General features: G+C 55.4%; 1 protein-coding gene across 4 annotated transcripts in view; it reads right to left on the bottom strand.

The window, feature by feature from the left end:
• The window catches only part of PLXNA2 (plexin A2), a 124,014-nt gene that overhangs the window by 17,119 nt on the left and 83,316 nt on the right, over nucleotides 1-23,579 (bottom strand). For all 4 annotated transcript variants that reach the window (XM_072918931.1, XM_030291772.4, XM_072918929.1 and 1 more), the window contains exons 11-22: nucleotides 22,032-22,128; nucleotides 20,785-20,978; nucleotides 15,313-15,464; nucleotides 12,092-12,209; nucleotides 11,544-11,680; nucleotides 8,507-8,674; nucleotides 7,920-8,013; nucleotides 6,219-6,458; nucleotides 5,917-6,060; nucleotides 4,591-4,825; nucleotides 2,941-3,083; nucleotides 648-916 (exon numbers count right to left, since the gene is read on the bottom strand). In XM_072918931.1, the coding sequence (XP_072775032.1) occupies nucleotides 648-916; nucleotides 2,941-3,083; nucleotides 4,591-4,825; nucleotides 5,917-6,060; nucleotides 6,219-6,458; nucleotides 7,920-8,013; nucleotides 8,507-8,674; nucleotides 11,544-11,680; nucleotides 12,092-12,209; nucleotides 15,313-15,464; nucleotides 20,785-20,978; nucleotides 22,032-22,128 (1,991 nt within the window). The remainder of the gene's footprint in view (nucleotides 1-647; nucleotides 917-2,940; nucleotides 3,084-4,590; nucleotides 4,826-5,916; nucleotides 6,061-6,218; nucleotides 6,459-7,919; nucleotides 8,014-8,506; nucleotides 8,675-11,543; nucleotides 11,681-12,091; nucleotides 12,210-15,312; nucleotides 15,465-20,784; nucleotides 20,979-22,031; nucleotides 22,129-23,579) is intronic.

The following is a 23,579-nucleotide window of genomic DNA, read 5'->3' as shown; positions in this document are numbered from 1 at the left end:
GCCATCTGTGAACTCCCAGAGCAGGGCTAAGCCTCCATCCTGGAGACAGGCGAGGAAATGGATGGGAATCATCCATGGAGAGCAGCAATTCTCTTCCAACCCCCTGTAGAGCCCTCAGACCACAGAATCCTGGAATTACTTAGGCTGGAAAAGACCTCTGAGATCATCGAGTCCAACCTGTGTCCAATGCCCACCTTGTCTGTCGCTGTCAAGGTAGGACGGGAATGAAGAGATTTTGATTAGAAGGCTGCTGAGAGTAAAACTCTGATTTATTCAAAATACACTGCTCTTTTATACAGAGCTTCGTGAGGACCAACTGTATTGGTCCTGAAGTGAAAACAATTCACACCATTGGTGTGAAGTGCTTGACACACAGTGATAGAGCTTAACTCTAAACAATGTGTGAAACGAGAGATAAAGAATTATTTACATTTTTTTCTAACTCTTCCCCAGGCTTCTGCCTGGCTAGAAACTCCCGTTTCTCTCTTTGACTGAATCTGAGACCCACCTTATCAACAAGAGCAGACCCTCCAGAGACAGCACCACCTCCCTGGGCGGCCCTTTCCAGGAAGGAATTCCTCCTGAAAATCCCACCAGCGTGGCCACGCCGCCCACAGGACCCGTCCCCCGCCCGTCCCCGGCCTCACCTGCGCAGGAGCAGCTTGGGGTGGTTCTTGTTCTCCAGGTTCTTCTCGATGAGGTCGGAGAGCAGCTGCTTGAGGACGTCGGTGGCGTACTCCAGCTTGCCCTGCAGCCCCGTCATGATCAGCGAGGCCACGTTGCCGCGGTCGCGCATGGAGAAGCTGCGCTGCAGCTCCAGCGTGCGGATGAAGGTCAGCAGGAACACCTTGTTGTTGAGCAGCTGGGCAAAGAGCTTCAGGGCCTTCTCCACGCTCTGCTGCCCGTTCCCTTGCACCTGCAGGAGGAGATGGTGGCTGTCAGATGGGTACAGGGGGACAAGGGACAGCGGGGCAGCGCTGCCAGCACCGGGGGAATCACGGGAGCGGGGAACGGTTTGGGGGCGAAGGGACATTAAAAATCTACTCATCCCATCCCCTGCCATGGCAGGGACACCTTCCACTATCCCAGGGTGCTCCAACCTGGCCTCAGACACTGCCAGGGATCCAGGGCAGCCACAGCTTCTCTGAGCACCCCGTGCCAGGGCCTGCCCACCCTCACTGGGAATAATTTCTTCCCAAGATCCTGTCCAACCCTGCCCTCTGCCAGTCTGAATCCATTCTCCCTTGTCCTGTCCCTGCAGTTCCTGATGAACAGTCCCAACTCCAGCTCTCTTGTCACCCCTTCAGACCCTGGGAGGTGCTGGGAGGTCTCCACACAGATTTCTCCTCTCCAGACTGAACATTTCCAACTCTCCCAGCCTGTTCCAGCCTCCTGAGCAATTCCTGGCCTCCTCTGGACTTGCTCCATGCCTTTCTCACGCTGGGGGCACCAGAAATGTGCACAGGAAGGTTTAACCCTGTCTGCACCCATCCCTCAGGCTCTCAGCATCCCTGGACGTGGTTTTTGGTCCATCTTGAGCAAACCTCCCCCTCCACAGCTGCCCTGAACCCTGGCTGGGAGCTGCACACCAGAAAACAGCAGCGTGGAGCCCAACAGCCCCAGAAATGACACCCACTTCTGCTTGTTCTGCACAAAAAGTGACACTCTTGTAAGTAAATTAAATACTAATTTAGACTATTGCTTTATTATGGGCCAAGTGTAAAAAATTAATTGAGGCTTTTAGCCAGTTGCGGATTCAAGTAATTCATTACAAGTGAAAATGATGAACTGCACGAAGCAACTCTTTACCAAACATCTTGGAGAGTTATGTATTGGTTTTACTAACGTTACATAATTAAGCAACTGTGTAATTGGCAACACATTTATCACTTCTGCAATTCTGTTTTTCATGAGTAAAAAAAAAAAAAAAAGCATTCATATTTGTTTGCTGGAGTGTCAGCTTCTTTGGCAAGTCCAACAGCAAACCTAATGCATGGAGCTGGAAAACTCGGAGCAGGAATGGGCTGGGAGAGGCTGCTCCTGTTTTAGCAGCTCACAGCGAGTGCTGGGTGCTGGTGGCCGAGGAAAGGAACCCAAATTTTCACCCAAATTTGGATGATTTAATGGTGGGTGTGCCTGCCTGCAAAAGGAATCCAGCCCTAGAGCAACCAGGACTCCTCCCTCCTATACCCACCCTGCTCTGTGTGGAGGAAACTGGATTTCAGGATTTTCTGGGGCAATCCCAGACCCTGAAAAGCTGAGCTGAGCCTCTGGAGATCCCACATGGAAGATGGCAGCTCCATCCCAGGGTGGCATCACAGCCCCACCCCAAGGAAGGACAGCAGCCCCACCCCAGGTGTGAGGTGATGTTTACAAAGCCCCATCCTTATTTTGGCCCCCTCCCAGGTGAGCAGGGCCCATCTCTCAGGTGCACTGATGGACCCCTGTGCATCCCAATTCCTCCCTACTCCCGGTGAAAGTTTTGAATATGTTTTTGCACATCCTGGTGGGAAAACCAGGGAGATGGAAGCGCTGGAGAGGCCGGAATGCTGGGCATTCTCCTTGCCCTCCTGTGGACACGCGAGGGAACAGCATCAGGATGCTCCGGGCAGGATCTCAGGGCAGGATGCTCCGGGCAGGATGCTCCGGGCACTCATCCATCCCCTGCCCCACCAAGTGACTTTGGAGGACTTTAACGCACACCACAACTGCTCTGCCACTGCCCTAGAGGGATATAAACCCTCATAAAATAAAAATAAACCAACACCAGGGAGAAGAAGCCGAAAGGAATCCGGCGATGTGGGAGGAGATGAAGCTCCAGGCTCGGAGTTAAAATGAACCCGGGGCTCAGCCTGCTGACCCCAGGGCACCCCATAACGTTTGGTGGGGAGCCCTGAAGGTGCTGCAGGGCTCGGGGGAGCCGCAGCAGAGCCCAGGTACCTCCAGCTCCCGCAGCACGGGGTGGTCCTCGATGCCCGGGAAGAGCACCCGCATGGCGTAGGTGCGGTAGTCCAGGTAGGGGATCCCGGAGCGGTCCAGGTCACTGGTCAGCTCGTTGATGTCCGTCTGCAGCTCTGCAAAAGCTGTTCAGGGGGAGAGAACGGGGCAGGGAGAGCTCAGCTCCTCAGCTCCGGGCTGGGCTGGCTGCCTGCTCTGCCCCGGGCACGGCTGGAGGGGCAGCTCGGGAAAGGATCCCGGGAGCTCAGACACCCCCGGGGACCCCGTCAGCAGCCCAGGGTGGCAGAGCAGCCTCTGCTCCCACAGACACTGAGAACAAAGCTGGGGTTCATTTCTATGCGGCTCACACCTGTGCACACACACCTAAAACACCTTTAAAGGCTGCGCAGAGAAACAAGGATCTGTTTTCATAACTTGGCACCTCCCCTATTTTCCTCCTTGTTTTCCTCCTCTATCAACAGTTGCCAAGATAATCAAATCTGATGCAGATCAAATCTGAGCTGCTGCAGGGGTCAGGAAGGGATTTATTCTTCCTCTCCCAACACCGTGTTGTACAGCTGGATGTGTCTCCTCGTGTTCCCTCTCCAAAGTGTGACACGCTGGCTCAGGGAAGCCTCTGTACCCAGCTGGGCTGTGCCAAGCTGAATCTGTGGCTTCTCCTAAATACATCTCAATTTTTGTGAGCCTGTGCTTTCAAGTCTGTCCTTGAATTCAGCTGAGCGAATCCAGTGCAATGCTCTCTCTCCACTATGAAATGTGCAGTTATTTGTTTTACTTTGATTATGCCCCTTCCCAGGTGGGAGGAGCAGGGAACAACAGCAGCACCCCCAAAAATCCACCTTCACCTGAGGGGTGAGGAGGGCTCAGCTGCCTCCTTGCAAGGGACAGGATGTGTGGAAACCATCAAACAGCAGCTCTGGATGCTCCAAAAACCACCCAAAATTTAGGCATGGTGCCTGAGCAGGATCAAGCTCTAATCCCGTTCTCTGCACATCAGAGCCATGTCTGCTGCTCACACGCTGCTGGCTGCCACCCTCCCGCGGTGGGGCAGGGGTGGGAACCCCACGGAAACCCACAAACACCAATGAGCTCCCACAAACCCCATGGGAAACCCACAAACCCCAACGAGCACTCAGAAACCCCAAGGAGCTCCCACAAACCCCAAGGAGCTCCCACAGACTCCATGGGTAACCTACAAATCCCAAAGAGCTCCCACAAACCCCAAGGCGCTCACACAAACCCCAATGAGCACCCACAAACCCCAAGAAGGTCCCACAGACCCCAAGGAGCTCCCTAAAACCCCAAGGAGCACCCACAAACCCAATGGGAAACCCACAGACCCCAAGGAGCTCCCACAAGCCCCAAGGAGCTCCCACAAGCCCCAAGGAGCACCCACAGACCCCAAGGAGCTCCCACAAACCCCAAGGAGCACCCACAAACCCAATGGGAAACCCACAGACACTATGGAGCTCCCACAAGCCCCAAGGAGCACCCAAAAGCCCCAAGGAGCTCCCCAAAACCCCAAGGAGCTCCCACCCAGCTCCCAGCTGCACACCCCGGGGCACTGGGAGAACTGGGACCCCGCCCATGGAGCTGCAGCCCCCAGAGACGCCCGGCCCTGGCAGCACTGACCCTCCTTGCACTCCAGGGCCACGCGGGACTCCAGGTTGTCCATCTGCATCTGCAGCCTCTTGAGGGTGAGGTCGTTCTCGCGGGACTTGCGCTTGTAGGCGATGAGGACGATGATGACGATGATGAGGAGCAGGGAGCCGCCGGCCGCGATGCTGACGATGGCGGGCAGGGTCAGGAGGCTGTCGGACACGATGCTGACGGAGCCAGGGGAGAAGGTGACCCCCCCAACACGCACCTGTAGGGCACAGTGTGGGTGAGCAGCACCTCGGGGCATGTCCCCGTGCCACCGCCCCACCACGGGGCCCTGCAGGTCCCTGGGAAGCTCTGAGCCACCTCTGCTCAGGAACAGAAACCCCAAACACGAGGGGGCTGCTTGTGCGAGCACAGGGAGGCTTCAAGGGATGATAAATGTGCCAGCCCTTCACTATCTGGGCTTTGTTCTTATTATCTGATGGCTCCATTTGACTTTCATTTTATAAGCTTTCAACTCCTTTTGGTAAGCCACGGACGTTAACAAGCCCCTGATCATTCCCCTGACAAGAAACCAGAGTGACTGCAAGGGCAGGGCAGAGAAGGGAGCAGGAGGCCCCACGTGAGAACTGTGGAGCAAACAGGCTGGAGTTTACACCAGGACAGGCTTTCCTTGGATGTGCCCTGGCCACAGATGTGAGCAGCTCTCAGCCCGCTCGCGCTGCTGGGAGTCACGCTGTGATAATCCGAATATGTTTTGGATGCTGAACTTCAAGGGAAATAAATCACAATTACAATCTCATTTGGGCTCTGCTCAGGCAATTTGGCAGCTGGGGCTGGGTCTGCAAGAGGAGTCGAGGAAGCAGCGATGCCCAAAGCCCGAGCAGAGGGAGGCACTGAGTGCTGTCCTGGATGAGGGTGTTGATCCAACCACTCCAGCCTTCAGATGTTCCTGGCTCCTGCTTCGGGAAAAGGCAAAACCTTTCCATCCACTTGGCAGCTCAGGTCTGTCTCCGTGGGCTGATTAAATCCCTCCAGGAGGAGAACACTGGGAATGGTCTCAACTTCATGCAGAGGAAGGATGGCACCCAGTGCCAAAGGCACTGCCACAAAGATTTGTTCCTTCTAGAAGGCTCTGAAGGGCATTTTTCCTTCTAGAAGGGAGTGACTCTGAGGGAAGGACAAAGTCTCGCCATGCTAATCCACATCAGTATTTTAAACTTCCAATCGGACACCCACAAAATCGAGAATCCTGCTGGGGATTGTGTATCCAGGCGGGTCGGGGGGCTGGAGGAGGAGGAGGAAGGGTGGGGAGGAGAGGGGAAGGGGATGCTGGCGGGACAGGGGGTCCCTCACCGTCACTCTGTGCTGCCCGGTGAGGGTGGGGGGCTCGCACAGCAGCTGCGTCTCGGACACGGTGACGGCGCAGGGCGTCTCCCCGATCAGCACCGTGTAGTTGAGCTTGGCTCCTCCCGGGGCGGGCGGGCACAGGTTCCTGCCCTGGGGAACAGGGGACACAACACCGACAGAGATGCAGTGCATCGGGTCTCTGATTAGGGCACCCCATCCTCCGCAGCGGGGAGCACCCCGTCCCTCCTTCCCTGCCTCCCTCCTTCCCTCCCCGGGGCTCCCCACGGGCTGAGCCGAGCTCTCCTTACCTTCAGGATGATGGGCGAGCCCGGCTTCTGCTCCAGCACCCCGCTGGAGCTCAGCATTTCGAAGGTGGGGTTGGGGTAGTAGATGAACTTGGTGTCATTGTAGACCAGCAGGGACTGGACGTTGTTGAAGATGAAGCCGAGCTCGTCCGGGCGCTCCACGGCGTCCAGCCCTGGGCGGTACTCGGCGCTCAGCGGGGGCGCCAGGCAGGCCAGGGCCGTGGCGTTCACCACCCTGCACACCTGGGGAGCAGAGAGATGGGGATTTCAGAGATACACAGCAGGGAATGCTCTGCCCTGGTTAGAGCTGTGCCCAGGGCCGTGGCATTCACCACCCTGCACACCTGGAGAGCCGAGGGATGGGGATTTCAGAGATACACAGCAGGGAACACTGTGTGTTCACCACTGTTCACACCTGGAGAGCAGAGGGATGGGGATTTCAGAGTTACACAGCAGGGAACACTCTGCCCTGGTTAGAGCTGTGCCCAGGGCCGTGGTGTTCACCACCCTGCACACCTGGGGAGCCGAGGGATGGGGATTTCAGAGATACACAGCAGGGAACACTGTGTGTTCATCACCCTGCACACCTGGAGAGCCGAGGGAAGGAGATTTCAGATACACAGCAGGAACGCTCTGCCCCGGGCTGCACCACCAGGATCTGGTGGCTGGGAAGCCCAGTGGGATCATGCTTAGCTGGGAATGTTTAATCCAGGCTTGATGGTCTCAGAGGTCTTTTCCAACATTACTGATTCCATGAGGCATTACAGCCATGATTTGGGGTAATTTGCTTCTCCTCCACTCAGCGTGAAGGCACTGGGGCAGAGATGGAGGGTGAGCCCAAAATGAGCCGTGTTTCAGTGGAGCTAAAAGCTCACACAGCAGCTCTTACTTATTTTTCTTTATTTCTTTTTCCCATTTCTTTCCACTTTCCTCCTCTCTAGCTCTGAAGCAGACCCCTAGGGAATACCTGTTCCCTGCTGCAAATGGGTGATTAGAGGCCATTCCCAAATGCCAGCCAGGAAATGTGACACTGGTGGGCAGGAGGGAACATGAAGGTCATCTCCTGCTGGGCTTGGACACCCACAGCTCCTCAAGCCCTCAAAGCAGGGAAATCACTGATTTATGGGGCTCTTGCCTTGTAAAGCAGCAAGAGCCCAACCATTTGGCCTCCCTCCATAACTGAAAGATTTAATTTCACTCAATTTTGTGTCTTCAGAATTATTTTTGTAGCGCTATAACTGCAAGTGCTAGCAACAAAATTAGATGTCTTTTTAAAAAGAGCTCAGATGAAAAAGGCCTTGAGGGGGAGAAAAGGAATAGGAAAAGACCGCTCAGTGATTTGCCCTTTCCAAGAGAATACAGACTCAGTCACGAGGATCACTGCATAGAAACAATATATTTCAGTTTTACTTGGCCAGAATAATTTCTGAAGTCCTGGGAGTACAATTCTTACTTGCAGCACACACAGGAACCTCTCTTAGTCCCCATTTAGCTGGGGGTTCACCTCAGCTTCTCACCCACAGACTGAGAGAACACAGATAGGGGAAGGAGGCAATTTCACATTTTTGCATGTCAAATTCCCTCCTCCCAGTGCCCCCAGTTTTTGGGAGCAGCTTTTGCCATGTCAAACCTCCCCAGGCAGGCAGCCCTGGCAGCAGCACCCCCACCCAGGGGTGCAGGACGACGCTCCCAGGCCCTACTCACGTTGACGAACTCCTTCCCGTTGTACTTGACGCGGATGCGGGGCTCCTGGATCACGTCCAGGTTGGAGCCGGTGACAGTCAGGGGCGTGTGTCCGCTGTGGGAGGCAGGACAGGCCTGGTCAGGGCTGGGCTGTGCACAGAGCCTGGGCCCAGGGACAAGATGCCAGCAGGGTCAGGCTCGAGAGGATGAGCACAGCCCAGGGCTCCTGTCTCGTTCCCCACTCTGCCTTTTGATTATCATCAGCTTTTCCCTTCCTTGCTGGCTGCTGGTTTTGGTGTGCTCCAGGACCAGAAGGAGGAGCCTTTAACGAGCTGCTGTGCCCTCCTGCAGCAGAGGGGGTGAGCTGGGCTTTGGCCGAGCCCCCAAACTCTTGGTGCAGGGTTTGCTGTCGCTGCCTGGCTGAGCACAGCCTCCCTGGTAACCCCAGCCCTGAGCTGTGCTAAATGCAAACCCCACAAACGCCCAGCCCTGACCTGTTCAGGACGCTGGGTGGGATGTGCAATCCCAAAAAGCCCTTTCTTGGCCTGGGTGTGTGCTGAGAGCCCCAGAGCAGGGCAGAGCCCAGGAGGCGCTGTCAGAGCTGTTACCTGGCGATGCTCCACTCGGGCTCGATGTGCTGCACCTTGGGGTCATCGATGTACTCAAACAGCAAAGTTCTCTCCAGCTGAGCCCTGTCCACGCTGACAGAGACCTGAACAGCCCCCAGGCCGTGGGCTGAGGGTGCTGACACACACACGATCTCATTCATGGACCGCCTGCACAGGAGGGGAACAGGCAGTGTTAATGGGGTGGTGGTACAGGGGCAGAAACAGCTTTTGTCCTGTCCTGGGGCAGCTCCTAAAGGGCTGAGCCTACAGCCAGCCCAGACTGGCACCTGGGAGGCTGCTGAGCCGGGCAGGGGGGTTTGGCATGGAAGGAAGGGTGGGGAGCTCTGCCCCGAGCTCTGCCCAGCGTGAGAGCAGCACGGGCTCCCCGAAATCCCTCTCTGTGCCAAGCTGCAGCTCCTGCATCCCCCTGAACCCGCTGCCGTCTGCTGGGCCCCTGAAAGCAGATGGCTGCCTTTTCAACGGGATGCAGAAGCTCAGTGAAAAGCCAAATTCCTCCCCTCCCCACCCTGGTGCACACACCAGGCTCTTGTGAGCGGCACAATGGCCCCGTGCAGCCCCTGCCTGGGAAGGGGCGCCGCTGCCTCGCCTTTGTGTGCCCATCAGAGCGGGGTGACCCCGGCTCAGCCTGCCTGGCTGGACACAGCACACCATCTGCTGCCACCAGAGCCCCAGAGAAGGTGGAGGCAGCGGCGCAGTGAGGCACTGCCAGAGCACAAAGGCACCGGCGGGTGGAGGGATGGAGAAGGGGAATGAGATCTGAGCATCCAGAACAGAGCTGGGAGGGACCACACGGCTCCTTGGACACTGATCCTACAAAAAGTGCTGGAGGGACATTCCTGGCAGGCCAGTGCTCCTGCACGGCCACCTGTGGTTGTCCTTCCTGCCCAAACCTACCCTGGCTCGCTGGAAAGTCAGTGCTTTTTCTGTGGCTCCTTTAGTTTTGGATTCCCCAAGGGGAGAGGACAGGCAGGTCTGCAGCACCTCACGGCCAGTCTGGTACTTAAATCAAAACCTGGCACTCCTGAATGGGCACCCTTCACCACCCTCACCATCCTCAGAGCCTGGGTGCAGGTGCCTGGGTGGCTGAGGCTCAGGTGCAGCAGAGCTCTGAGCCTGTGCCTGCCAGGGGGACAACGTGTGCTCCCTTCTGGGGGTCCTTACACACCCCCTGCCCTCCCTAAGGAGCACAGACATTTAGGAGGGCATGAACAGCAGGTACCACATTGTTCCCAGCTCACACCTTGGCCCTTCCACCCCCCACATCCGAGGGGACAGAAACAACCCCCTGAGACACCTCAAACCAACTGCACTTGAGCATTGCTGCAGTAACACATCCACCCCTTCCTGCCCTGCCCCTGCTCCCTTCCCTGTCTTCACTTGATTTTGTCACATCCACCTTGGTTTAATTTAGCCACAAAGGCTAATTTTAATCTTCCCTGTGTGAGGATGGGATTGTCCAGCCGAGTCTCGGGGTGGTTCTGTGCAGCCTGCCGGGTTCCTGCCCTGCTGCTGCCCACCCCGCGCTGGCACGAGCTCGGAGTGGCGCAGGGCTGCTGGCAGAGCAGCTCCCAGCTCCCTGTCATCAGCTAATTAGCTTTCTGTGCTATTATTGTGTCGTCATGGTGAATCTACCCACTCCTCCGACCAGAGAGGGGAGAATGGGGGAAGCTGTAATTAGAGGGAATCTCATTAGGAGCCGCTTCATCTCGTCAGGCTCCCCCCACGCCCTGGGGTACAATTGGAGTTCATCGCCTCCAAACAGTCCGAGGCAAAGCAAGTGCACAGCAAGGCCCCAGGTGAGCTTTGGGGCACTCAGCCACTGCTCTCTGTCCTGCTGCCTTTGGCACAGCCAGGGAATCCAAAGCTCGCCCAGGTTTTGCAGGTCAGTAGCTGCAGGTTGCCTGAACAGGATCAGGTATTTGAGGGATGTCATTCCAGGGCTGACCCTGCACTTCTGCCGTTCCCTGTCTCCATCTGAGGGAGCAATTTGGCACCTTTGTTTTGGGTGTGGAAGGAAATATTGGTGGTGTGGCTTCACTGCTTAACACCTGGAGGGCTGAGCTGCACTGGAAGGTTCTGGAATGTCCTGAGCACCATCCTGGGATGGATCCAGAACAAGCCCTGCTGATAACCCAATGTGCTCCCACACCTGAACACCCACAGCTCCCACATCCAAAAACCTCTCAGGCTTTTGGATGAGAAATTCACCTCCAGGGATCTCTGCTTGCCCAGAAACTTCCTCAGCTCCTCCTGGGCAACCTGAGTGAGGATCTGGGAAGCAGAATCCCTTTGGATACCAGGTGGTGAGGATCTGGGAAGCAGAATCCCTTTGGAGACCAGGTGGCCACCCAGGCTGTGCCCACTGCCAGCAGGGCGGGCAGGGCTGTGTACTGATACACACAGATGTAAACCACACACCTCTTTTTTAACTAAGCCCCAGGAAAACCCATTAAACCCTGCAAATGTCATCTCTGTGTTTACACTGCTGGGGAAAAAACAAATTTGCCATCAAAATCCCAGCAGAGATGGATGGCTGTGCAAGTTCCTCAGCAGGAGGTGTGAGCAGACCCTCGCCTTGCTCTGCCCTGAGGATCCCAGACCATTTTTAGGTCGAGGCACCTGCAGCAGTGGCTACATTAAAAGCAATGCAGGTCTGTGAAAAGAGAAAGGAGATATTTCATATAAATGTTCCATTTTCTTCTGGGCAGCCAGGCTGGGGGCAGGTACTGATGACCAATATAAGCATATTTCCATCCCAGTGGTGTTTCACTGTGATTTTCAGAGCAGTTACCATTGGAACAGCATTAAAATGAAATAATGAACTGCACTGACACCGATGAATCCCTCCCTTGCCATGCAAGCCTCCGTCACAATAAAAGAGAAGATGGTTTCATGCAATAAAAGAGGGAATGGGAGCCTTAGGGGCTCCCAGATGGATTTTTGCACATTCAGCTCCAGCAGATCCGTGCTGGGAGGGCAGCAGGAGGTGCTGCAGGAGCCTGTGCTGGTCTCTTACTCGTGGAATTCGCAGGTCTGGTTGCCCAGGAGCACGGACACGCGGCTGCCAGCCCCCAGGTAGTGGCCAGAGATGGTCACCATGGTCCCTCCCGACTCCGGGCCGCGGCTGGGGCTCAGGAAACTCACAGCTGGGGTCTGCAGGGAGGAAAGGACAGCTCAGAGCTCCTGCTGTGGCTGCCTGTGACAGTGCAGGACATCCCTGAGCGTGCCCACAGCCAGCCTGGACAGGGCTCGGAGCAACCTGGGCTAGTGGAAGGTGTCCCTGCCCATGGCAGGGGTGGGATAGGGTCTTTGAGGATCCCTTCCAACCCAAACCAATCTGAGAATTCCATAATTCACTGTCCCCACAAAGCTGTGGTTTATTCACAGGGCAAGCTCTCGATCCTGCAAGCTGCGCTTGTTGAGTGGGCCACCAAAACTTGTGCAACACCAGGGGGAAAGGCCCAGAATAAAGCAGAATTCCAGAATTCTGGAGCTGAAGCCCCTCTGTGTGGCAGGCTCAGCTCCCACAGGGGCCGCAGGGGCTGTGCCCAGCAGGACACTCACCACGAACATGTACTGCTGTGCTGACTTGGCCGTGAACTCGGGCTGGCACTCCCCGATGCACAGGAGCACTGGGCCGGAGCTGATCCCTGGAAGCGCCTGCCCCATTTCACAGACGATCCTGGAAGCAGAAATGCCGCAGGGAAGCTTTGGCAGGAGGTGCCAGCAGTGCCCTGCACAGCTCCACACCGCCTTTATTTCTCCTTTCTCTCCCCACCCCTCCTTTTTAACTTTGATATCTGCCTCTTTGGAAGAAGTTAATTACTGAGTCTATTTTTACCCCGTGTAGTAATTTAAAGGGAAAAAAAAAAATCAAAATTAGACATAATTATTACAAGCTGTAAACTCCAGAGCAAAGCAGAGCACTAATGGCAATATATTAGCCAGTAGCAAAGTGAGTGCGAAGTCCTCAGAGTAACAGATGAGTTCATTAAGGGAACAGCTCACACTGCAGACTCCCAGTTAATCAAAAGTGGAGAAACCTGCTGGGAGATGATAGAGACAGCCCTGGAGAGCAGCTTCTGCTGGGGGACAGGGCGGGCTGCCCTCGTGGTGGTCACAGGAGCTTGTCCCCGTGCTCCTGGCGCGGTCCTGCTCAGCCCCATGGGCACATCCTGAGGCTGGGGAAGCTGCAGGGCCAGGGAGAGCAGCTGGGGTTAACCACAAGTGATGGATGAATAACCCCAAAATCCCAGGGCAAAGCTGCCGGGCCAGGGAGAGCTGCTGGGATTAACCACGGCTGATCACTGTGGATGAATAACCCCAAATCCCAGGGCAGGGGGGATGTGTGACACCAGCTGGGGATGGGATCAAGCGGATGCCAGTCATGCCAGCAGGTCTGGGGGAGGTTTTCAGAGGGGCATCAGCTGGCAGGGCTCTCCAGATGGACCTGGATGCTGCTGGCTCCCACAGCAATGCTGGGAAGATCAATTCAAGAGCATCCCTGCAGGCTCTGGGAAGCTGAGGGTGGGAGGAACCTGCCCCAGGCTGGAAATCCGAGGGGGGGATTGGAGACCTGGGGGTGGGTAATTGGCCTCAGGGAGGAAAAGCTGGAGGTAGGAGTAACCTGCCTGAGGCAGGAGGTGCAGTTCCACCCGGGAGGAGATACCTGTGGGGATCTGACCCTGCAGAGGGACCAGAGAAGAGCCAGAGCAGCAGAGGGAAGTGCTCACTCCTCTGCCCATCACACACAAAGACATAAAAGGCCCCAATTTGGGGAGGCAGCATTTCGAGCTGCCTTCGGCAGTATTAAATTCACTGCAAATAAAAAGTAAAATAAAATAAAATAAAATAAAACAAAATAAAATAAACGACGAGAACTGAAAGAAATAAGAAGCTGCTGTGCACAGGTGATGCCAGGAGGGCCGATGAAATGCACACATGCTGGTAAAGAGCTGGAACGTGCACGTCCTCCTTGCTGCACATCAAAAGGGGCTGCCTGGAGAGACGCTGCCTTTGGAAGCAGGGATTGAAGCGTCTCAGCTCCGAGCCTTCCTCTGCCATGTGCTCCTCGCTCTGCCTTTCAACCAGACATCGCCCTGCACCTCCTTCACCTCTCCCTCCTCCTCCTCCTCCTCCTGCAGGCTGGCAGCGGGGAGAGGAGGCCACTCTGAGCTTGGGGCAAACAAAGCCTGGGGGGTGACTCCTGGTACCCCAAGGGCAGGAGAGGAGAGGGGAGGTTCTCCCTGCCGCAGGGGAACACCAAATCCTCAATCCTGCAGGGCAGGGCCGGCTGTGGCACAGGGCACGAGTGGCCGGGGACACCTGGTCCGAGTCCAGCTCGAAGCCAAAGCCCCAGCAGGTACCTTGTTACAAAATGATGCATTCGGCAGAGCTGTAGGGTGCTGATTGCCGGGCTAAGTGGCCCTTTCACCAACATTAACCTAATTGCTGGCTGATAGATTGCGGGGCTGGAGCATATGGCAGAGTCATTACAGTCTTGGAATTCAGTCTGCCCACAGAACCCTTAAGAGGGTCCTTTTATCTGTATTCATCTTTAAAAGGCAGCTCTCATGCTAACGCTTGCTGTTATCTGCCCAGGGTAAATGTTTTAATGATGTTAACAAACTTTGAAAGCTCAAGAGCCGTAATTAGAGTCATGATTATAAAATCAGGGTTTCATACCATCAAAGGGGGATAATTTCATAATCTTCCATCCTTTATTTGAAAAATAAAATATAACGAAGTACTGCTCAGCAGAACAGCCCCAACTGCTCGCAGTGAGCTTGGAGCCATTCCTGCAGCAGCCCCAAGCGCCCTGCACCCCGTGATGCCACATCCCCTGGCACTCTGCCCTGCCCTCGCTGCTCCAGAGGCATCAGCAATGGGGAAGGAACACCAGGAATGGACAAAACCCAACCAACGCCACCACGTGCTGCTGATGACAGGCCCTGACTCTGCTGGGCTCCGAGTGGGAGCCACCAAATGCATTTCCCAGCAGAGGATGAAGCTGGGGCAGATCCGAGCTGCTGGGACCACTCATGGCATCTTGGCCAGCCCCACACTCACAGTCCTACTGCACAGGACACCATCCTGTCCCCAGCAGGGCATGAGCCAGCCCAAGGGGACACATCACCCCTTTCTGCTGTCCCACCCAGCACAGATGTCCCCCAGAAACCCCCCAGCACCTTGGCTCCCCCAGCGCAGCCCCGAGGGGCAGGAGAGGAGCGGGTGCCACCATGCTGTGGGGCCTACCCGCCCGTCCCCTGTTACAGGCCTGTTTTCTAATTCTGGGCTGACATTTTTCTTAGTGAAACAAATGGATTGACTCCAGTGGAGCCCACTCGGATTCCGGGGCTGTCACCGCCTCGCCCGCCTAACAAATGGCTGCGTGCAGCCGGCGGCGCCGGCGGAATTCCAAGTGGGATGGGGAGCGCGGGGAGGCGGCGGCAGCAGCAAGGTGCTCATCAGCAAAGGTGCTTAGCCAAGCAGGAACGGGCGTGCAAGGAAGCAGAACCTTTAATGAAAGCTTAAAGGGCTGCTTAACCCCTGCAGAGAGAGTCCAGCGTGCGGGAATGCGCAGGAATGCGCGGGAATGCGCGGGAATGTGTGGGAATGCGCGGGAATCGCGGGAATGCGCGGGAATCCCTTCCCATGCCCGCCTCCACAGCCCTTCCTGCAGGTGTCCGGGCTCTGGGTGGGTTTTTGCCTCCTGAGCCTTGGCCGGAGCTCAGGGAGGAGCTCTGTGGGTGCCCGGCCCTGGGGACAGGCGAGGGGACACTCACTGCTCGGCCACGACGTAGTGCTCGGGCAGCGGCGTGCACTGCACCCCGGCCACCTGCACGCCCTGCGCGATCTCCGAGAAGTCCAGGCCCAGGTTCACGCCGCGGATGGTCACCCTCGTCCCTCCTTCCGGGGGCCCCGACACCGTCAGGATCTGCAGGGAGACAGGGAAGCCGAGGTGATGTCCCCACCATGCCCACCCTTCAGCCCCATGCCCGGTTTGGAGCCACTGCTCCTGCTCCTGCTGCCAAACCAGCCAGGGCCACCCCTCATGGCTCTTCTGGATGTCCTGGAGGAGCCCAGGGAGGCTGAAATCCGCCTGTGCCCTGCTCCAGGAGAGGACTCCAAGGTCCCTGGGCTGGCCAAGAAGAGTGGGCAGTGCCATTCCCAGAAATCCTTGCAGAAGGGTAAACCTGGCTCCTGTCTCTATCCACAGCAGGGTAAGTCACCTTCCAGAAGCAGCCTGGTGCTTGGAGAACTTTACCTTCTGCCTTGGCTGTTCTCTGAATGTTAATGTCACATTTTATTAGTGACTTGGCACCTCAAATGACTTAAAACTGTTAAAGGGTGAGGTGTGTGCTTTCAAGCTGCCTGTTTATAGCCTGCCTCAGCCATAATCATCCCTGCTTCCCCGGACTTGCATTAAGGACAATCTCCTCTTCAATTAGGAGTATAAATTTCAATAATGCATGGTCACAAAATTTGGACCCAGGACTCTCAGACAGTTATCCTGAATCTGCCACCGCTCTGTTGTTGCTCTTGGGTGAGTTTCTAATCTTCCCCGTGCTGCAGCTGTTATTAATAAATAAACACAATCCATAATAATGCAATTTAATTAATTTAATGGATAAATCTTGTTTACGCTTCTTTGTTCCACCCTTGTCTTTGGCAAAAAACTTGAGCTCTTCAGAACGTTTTCCTCGCTGTTTCCAGATGGATGGGTGGTTTTTTCCACCTTCTCAGGAGTGAGGAAGGCAGTGCCACCAGGACACCCCATCCCAGAGACCTGCCCCACAGCAGCCCCCGTGGGACACCCCTGTCCCCATCACTCCTGTGCTTCCCAGCTCCCCAAAGCAGCTCCAAAACGACATCCAAGATCTTCCAGGAGGAATCCCACCATCCCCACTAAACCAATGGCCACATCCACTTGGTTTGTGAACGCTGCCAGGGTGACTCCAGCACTTCCCTGGGCTTTCTGTCCCATTTTTGGCCACACGTGCTGAGGTTATTCCAACTCCGTGCACCCTGCCAGAGCCACCAAGCCACCCCCTCCTTCCTCCACATCCTTTAATTCCCACCTCCCTCTCCCCTGCACCGCCTGATGGAGGTTTTTAATTTATTCACCACACGCTGCCTGTTGTGCTGCTGTTCCCTGTAACTCACACCATGGCCTGTCTTGTATCATTTAGCTCGGGGAAGCTCGACGTGCCCATAAACCCACTACAAAACCAAGCTGGGTTGTGTTACACCGAGTCCTGGAGGCCTGGCAGTGTTTACATCGCTGGTGGGGAATCACCTGAACTTGCCTGACAGTTACAACTGTCCTCTGCAGCTCTGGATTAAGTTAAAATCCATTTACTGGGGCACTTACTCTGCTGTCTCGTTGCCTCATCACTGCTCAAAAAAAAAGAAGTCACCGCTTGCCATTTCCTGACCTGAGCAGAAGCAGCGGGGCCGAGCAGCCTCCTCGAACAAAGCCCAGCTGATGCTGTATTTTAAAAATGTCCTGACCTGGAAAATCCCCAATATGGAGCTCCACTCGACCTAGATTTTAGTGGCCACTAATTGAACAGTTTTGAAGTAACTGTGCCATAAAGCAGCCCCAGGGTTAGAACAGATGCATTCAATTAATTACAGCTGGAGAGATTCAGTCAAAATCGCAGAAAGAAGATAAGTCTTAAAGGTCCCGGTGCACCCAGAGCTGGGCACCCTCCGAGCAGCATCCTGGGCTCCTCGCTGGGGTGAGGATGAGGCACCTCCAGCACAGCCAGCCCTGGTCTGCCTGAATCCCAGCTGGGCTGTGCTGGGAGCTGCAGGCTGCCAGTCCACATTTCTGATCTGAGACAGACAGGATTAGCAAGAAATATTCTCCAGTTTCAAGAAAACCACTTTACTAGACTGGCTTTTCACTTAGAGCTCTGTGGAGGATGAAAAGGGCCTGCACAGGCAGCTGAGAAAGAGCAAGGCCACTGCCAGGAATTGGACCTTTGCTGTTTAGGAATCTGCACCTCTGCTGGAAGCTTTTTCAGGCTGTTTGCTAAACTGAAGCAGCTTGAAAGTGGCTGAGCAGGGTGTGGGAGGCAGAATTACTCTGAGCAGGTCACCTCTCCCCACTGCACGAGGCACAGCCCGGCCCAGCCCCTGGAACAGTGCTGGACAGGAACAGGTCTGGACAGTCTGTCCCAGCTGGCCAGGACTGCTCAGGGGTGCAGCCCTGTGCTGTTCATAAAACGGGCTGGCTACAGGGATGAGGGGGTGGCAGGAGCTCGGTCAGCCTCACACCCTGCCCTTGATCAGGGAAGGGCCGCAGGTGTGACAGAGCACTTCTCTTATTGCTGCTTTTTACCTGAAAGGTAAGGTAGGGACCCCCAAGGCTGGAATCCAAGGGACCCCCGTACTGGAATCCAAGGGATCTCCAAGGCTGGAGTCCAAGGGGTCTCCACAGTTGGGATCCAAGAGACTCCTAAGGCTGGGATCCAAAAGATCCCCAAGGTTGGGATCCAAGGAACCCCTGAGGTTGGGATCCAAGAGACCTCCAAGGCTGAGATCCAAGGGAGCCCTGAGGTTGGGATCCAAAGGATCTCCAAGGTTGGGATCCAAAGGGACCCCCGAGGCTGGGATCCAAAGGATCTCCAAGGTTGGGATCCAAGGATCCCAGGCATCCAGGAGCCCCAGCCCAGTGCCAGAACCCTTACCCCCCCAGCGTGCAGAAGACACAGCTCCAACAACGAGGGATAAATGTTCTCAGTGTCATGCCTTGCTGTTTGAATCTTTCAGCATTTCTGACATGAAGCAACATTTTGCCTGCAGAAGAAGTCAGTGAGGAGCCGGGGAGAGCTGGAGCTGGAGCTGGCTGGGAGCTGTGGGGCTTTCCCTGCGGAGCTGCAGGAAGCCAGGAGCCCTGCACAGCCAGCCCTCGGCATCTGCTCGGGTCTGCACCCAACCAACGGCACAGCCCCTGCCCCCTGCCCAGGCCATCCACCTCCATCCTCTTTGTGCTTTTCTGCCTGCTCCAAGCCCTGGATCCCAGCTGATGAGCCCAGCGGGGAAGCGGCACATGAGCATTGTCATCCCGGCATGATCCCTCCTGTCTCTGCCTCAGCTGATGGCACATTCACAACCTAATTGTTATCTCAGCAGAGCAACTCCATTATTCAGCCTGACACTGCCCCCCCTTCAGCTGTTTGTTGCGCTGATGTTATATTAATGAGGCCTGCAAATAAATGAATAGGAGATCAGAGCACCGCTTGTTCCCAGAAAACTGATTTTCATTTATTTATTGCTAAGGCCACAGGCCGGGTGGAAGTTTTAAGCTGCTGAGGGGACATTGCTGGGGAGGGCTGAGCCTCTCACACAGTGCAAGGACTGCAAATACCCCCCTGCTCATTTACTTTTAGAACTATTAAGACACAATCTCTTCTTATTTATGCATCCCCTGAAGGCACTGGCGCCTGGGGGCCAGGCCCTTGACCTCAGGCTTGTCACACAGAGTGAACCTGGCCAGATGAAGCAGGAGGAGTGGAAACCAGCCCATATTAAAGGCTCTTTTACTCTGGGTGATCCAGGCTGCAATGTGAGCTGCAGCATGAGAGCAAAGCCTGCTCCCCAGTCCTGTCACTGCTGGCACCCAAGGGATGTGGGACATGGCACCAATGCCAGCTCTGGACCTGCCAGGGCCAGGTCAGCCCCAGCAGGGCAGGGTGTCCTCCCAGCTGTGCAGCTCTGCAGCACTGGGCACTGCAAAACTGCACCCAAAATCCTGAGAAAGCTCAGAGGGAAACAGCGAGGAAATCTGGGAAGGTCTCATGGTCTCCTCCACAGCCTCACTCTGAGGGCTGAGACAGACCTGGAGATGGAGTCAAGAAATCTGTAACAGCAGAGCTCTGCTCTTTTCTGCTTGGACAGAGCCCAAAAGTATTGCTTTCAAGTTGGACAGTGATAAAACACTTGGTGGCAGTGCCCTGCCTGCAGCCAGCTGCCAGAGCCAGCCTGGCACTGCTCACATGCAACTCACTCGGTGGCTGGAGCACGCTGCTTTTCTCCTTCTCTGCCCAGCTCAAGGAGGGGCAGATAAATAATTCCAAGATTTCTTTGACTTGACAACTTTCTGCATGGTTTATGGGGAAGCAAATCTCAGTAGAGGATGTTTTGCTTCCTGTAGCATAATCTTGTGCAGCAGAACAGCACTTGGGCAAGAGAAGTTTGGGTTCTGCCCAGTGGCAGGGCAAGGGGAGGATCCAGGGAAGCCTTTAAGGATAATTTTATCTCTTGGTAGGGCAGTTGAGACTTGGAAAACAAAGAGACCAAGCAAGCAGGGAAAGGACAGGCTTCCAACCCTTTTTAACACTTTCCCATCCCTGCACAACCAGACCCAGCAGATCCCACCAGCTCCACTCTGCCCTGCACAAAACACTGCACAAGAGAAACACCTGCAGGAGAAACATCTGCAAGAGAAACACCTGCAGGAGAAACACCTGCCCAGCAAAGTAGGGCAGAAGGCCTAAGGCAGAAATACCAAAAGTCTGGTAAGGTCCCTGAGGATGGATGGACCCTCCTCAGCAACATCGTTCTCCTGCCAGCCCCACACAGCCCTGGTACAGCAGCAGCCTCTGTGCTTCCTCCTCTCCTCCGTAGAAGGAGGTTGATGCCTCCCTCCCATGGGATCTGAGCCAGTTTAGTTAAACCAGTGTAGAAACTAATTTAATTTAAGAGGAGATTTCCACACTCACTTGAGTTCTGATCCAGCTGGCAGATTTTGGGTGCTGAGCAGCGCTGCCACCAGCATTAGTGTAAAAGACAACTCTGCTCCTCCTGTGTTACACCTTCTGCACTGTGGACACACACCCAGGGCAAGGGAGGCATTTTTGGGGACATTTAATTAACTGAGAAACCCAAACCTTCCTTCATTCCCACCTGACAGGAGCGTCATTCCTCACAGCAGCGTTAACGGAGCGAGTGCAGTTTCAGTGCTGAAAATGCTCCTGGGACACATTTTGCATCCCTCAGTGGGCTGAACAGAAATATCAGAACCACCAACTCCAGACTAATTAACTCCCTGGTTTAATTAGCATTCCCGCCACAGTCCGTGGCGGTCACCGCGGCGTGGGTGGGGTGGAAGCTGCAGACTAAAACCATCCCAGAAAGTTTCGGAGCGTTTTATCCACATTTTATCTGTGTTTTATCCGCGTTTTATCCGCGTTTTGTGGGGCCGGGCGGATTTTGGGATATCAATGGGGGCGGGGGCGCGGGCTCACCTCGGTGATGCGCGGGTTGGAGCACTTGACGTTGTGGCTGGACCAGTCGAGCCAGGGCTGGGCGCCGGGGGAGCCGCAGTGGGGCCGCAGGGTGCACCTGGCCTCGCCGCTGCACCAGCCGCACTCGAACTTGGGGTCGGCCTTGAGGCACAGCCCGCAGCTCTCGCGCTGCGCCGCGCACTTGTACAGGTGCACTGCGGGGACAGGACACGGCTCAGGGACCCAGGGCTGGCACTGGGGGATTGCCTCGGGAAAGGGATGGGACTGGGGGATCTCCTTGGGACATGGGTGGGACTGGGGATTCACTCAGGACATGGATGGGACTGGGGGATCATCTTGGGATATGGCTGGGACTGGGGGATTGCCCTGGGACATGGATGGGACTGGGGGATTGCCTCGAGACATGGATGGGATTGGGAGATCTCCTTGGGACATGGGTGGGACTGGGGGATTGCCTTGGGACATGGCTGGGATTGGGGATTCACTTGGGACATGGGTGGGATTGGGGGATCGCCTTGGGACATGGGTGGGACTGGGGGATTGCCTCAGGACATGGATGGGACTGGGGGATCATCTTGGGATATGGCTGGGATTGGGGGATTGCCTTGGGACATGGCTGGGACTGGGGATTCACTTGGGACATGGATGGAATTGGGGATTCCCTCAGGACACAGCTAGGATTGGGGTATTGCCTTGAGACACAGCTGGGATTGGGGCGTTCCCTTGAGGTACAACTGGGACATTCCCTTGGGGTATAGCTGGGATTGAGGGTCTTCCAAGGGAGACAACTGGGATGGACAGATTCCCTTGGGATACAGCTGGGATTGGGGTATTCCCTTGGAATACAGCTGAGATTGGGGCATTCCCTTGGGATATAGTTGGGATTGAGTTATTCCCTCAGGATACAGCTGGGACTGGGGTATTCCCTTGGGATACAGCTGGGATTGGGGTATTCCCTTGGGATACAGATGGGATTGGGGTGTTCCCTTGGGATACAGCTGGCATTGGGGCATTCCCTTGGGATACAGCTGCTCCTGGACTCGCCCACCCCAGCACAAGCTCAGCTTTGTCTCCCCCAGCCGCAGTGCCCCTGCACAGGTGGGTCCCAAAGCCAGGGCTCAGAGAGCAGCAGCAGCAGTGCAGGGAGCTGCTCTCCTCCTCAGGGTGACCCTCAGCAGCCACGATGTCTCTGCCCCTCTCCAGCCCCCCACCAGCCACGGCCCGAAGGCAGCTGAAGCAGATTTTACCTTTCAGATTCTCCGGGTTGTCAATGACGAAGTTCCCGTTCCAAACCACGGCAAAGTCCACTGCCAAGTTGCTGATGTCCATCCCATCATAGAGGTACTGCGGGGTAAGATCCAGAGTGAAATGCCTGGGGAGACAACACTCCCAGACAAAGAGGGTTTTTGGAGAGAAACCATCTTCATTGCCTGCTTAAAAACACCTGCTGGTGCCTCAGACACCACATTTTTAGACTTCATCTCCAGGGTTCTGCTTTGAGTCCCTTCTCCTCATCAGGAGGAGATAATTAAATCAGATCTAGTCCTTGTGAGAGGTAACAGATTAATTATTCCACTGGCAGCGGCTGCTCATCACTCAGTCTCTGGCTTACCAACACAGCCCCTCCAGTTAACCAGACTGGGACTGCTGCCTTCAGGCTGCTTCTTGCCCAGTTTGTTCACTCCAGTGTGACTGGGAGCTCCAAACCCCACTGCAGAGCTTTGCAGGTGGAACAGGAAACAGCTGAGCAAAAATAGATGGTGCAGAGCCCCAGCCACCATCTCAGCCTGCTCCGGGATAGCTCTGGCTTGAATTATTCCCCTTTTTATGGCTGAGTGAGGCTGGATGCTTCAGCTGAATTCCCAGTGAATCCTGAAATTCCCATTATCACACCCAGCACTGGCCAGGCCTCACTCTGGTGCTCTCTTTAGGTCAACCAAGAGCTGCTAAAATGACTTCAAGAGGTGAGTGAGCATTGCCATCCTCTCTGGGACAAGGGAGTGGTGGATAGAGCAGGGCAGACTGCTCTCCTGTCCCTGGGCAGGAGCTGTGCAGTTTTAACTCACGTTTGACTGTACTGGTTCACCCTGCCTGGGTTTTTCTAAGCTGGTGTGGAACAAGAAGCTGTGAGTCCAGAATGGCCCTCACACCCTCACTTCCTGTCAGCCCAACAGCAATAAAAGTGCTTCTCTAATGCTTATAAATCACTCTGGATAGGAAAAGTACTATATTCTATTAATACATTTTTTATCCACCAAGCTGCAAGGCCCAAAGATGGCCAGCGATGTATAAATATCCAGCAAAACTTTTAAAAATTCAAAACTTCATTAACAATTTAAGGCCATCTGCACTGAATATTCAAGTGGACCCTATTCTGCTGCCTAAAACAAACTGACTGTGCCCTTTTTGCCCAGGGCCCTTTCCGACACATGGTGAGCAGAGGAAGGACCATGTTAGTCCCTGCTTGTTCCCCAGCTGTGAAGGGACACAGGAGACACAAATTTGGGCTGTGGATCAGGATGGGGGTGCCTGCATTTGCCATTTGTGTTTTGGCATCCCAAGGCACCCACCAGGGTGACTTTGGGGTGCCCATGGCGAGGCTGAGCCCTGTCCTGTGGTGGGGATCACCGTGCCCTGCTCCCCGGGCAACATCACCCGCGGATTCCCCTCCCCAGCCCTGCTCTGCTCTCTCCCCTGGCAGATTCCCTTTCCCCTCCTTCCCCGCTGCTCTGCTCATCCAGCCACCGTGACCTGGGATCTGACAGCTCCCCGATAAGGGGTCTGTGATTCTGCTT

This window comes from Taeniopygia guttata, chromosome 26 (assembly GCF_048771995.1).
Source record: "Taeniopygia guttata chromosome 26, bTaeGut7.mat, whole genome shotgun sequence".
Lineage (NCBI taxonomy): Eukaryota > Metazoa > Chordata > Aves > Passeriformes > Estrildidae > Taeniopygia > Taeniopygia guttata.
Note: the sequence above shows the minus strand (reverse complement) of the source record. Positions and strands in the feature narration are given on the sequence as shown.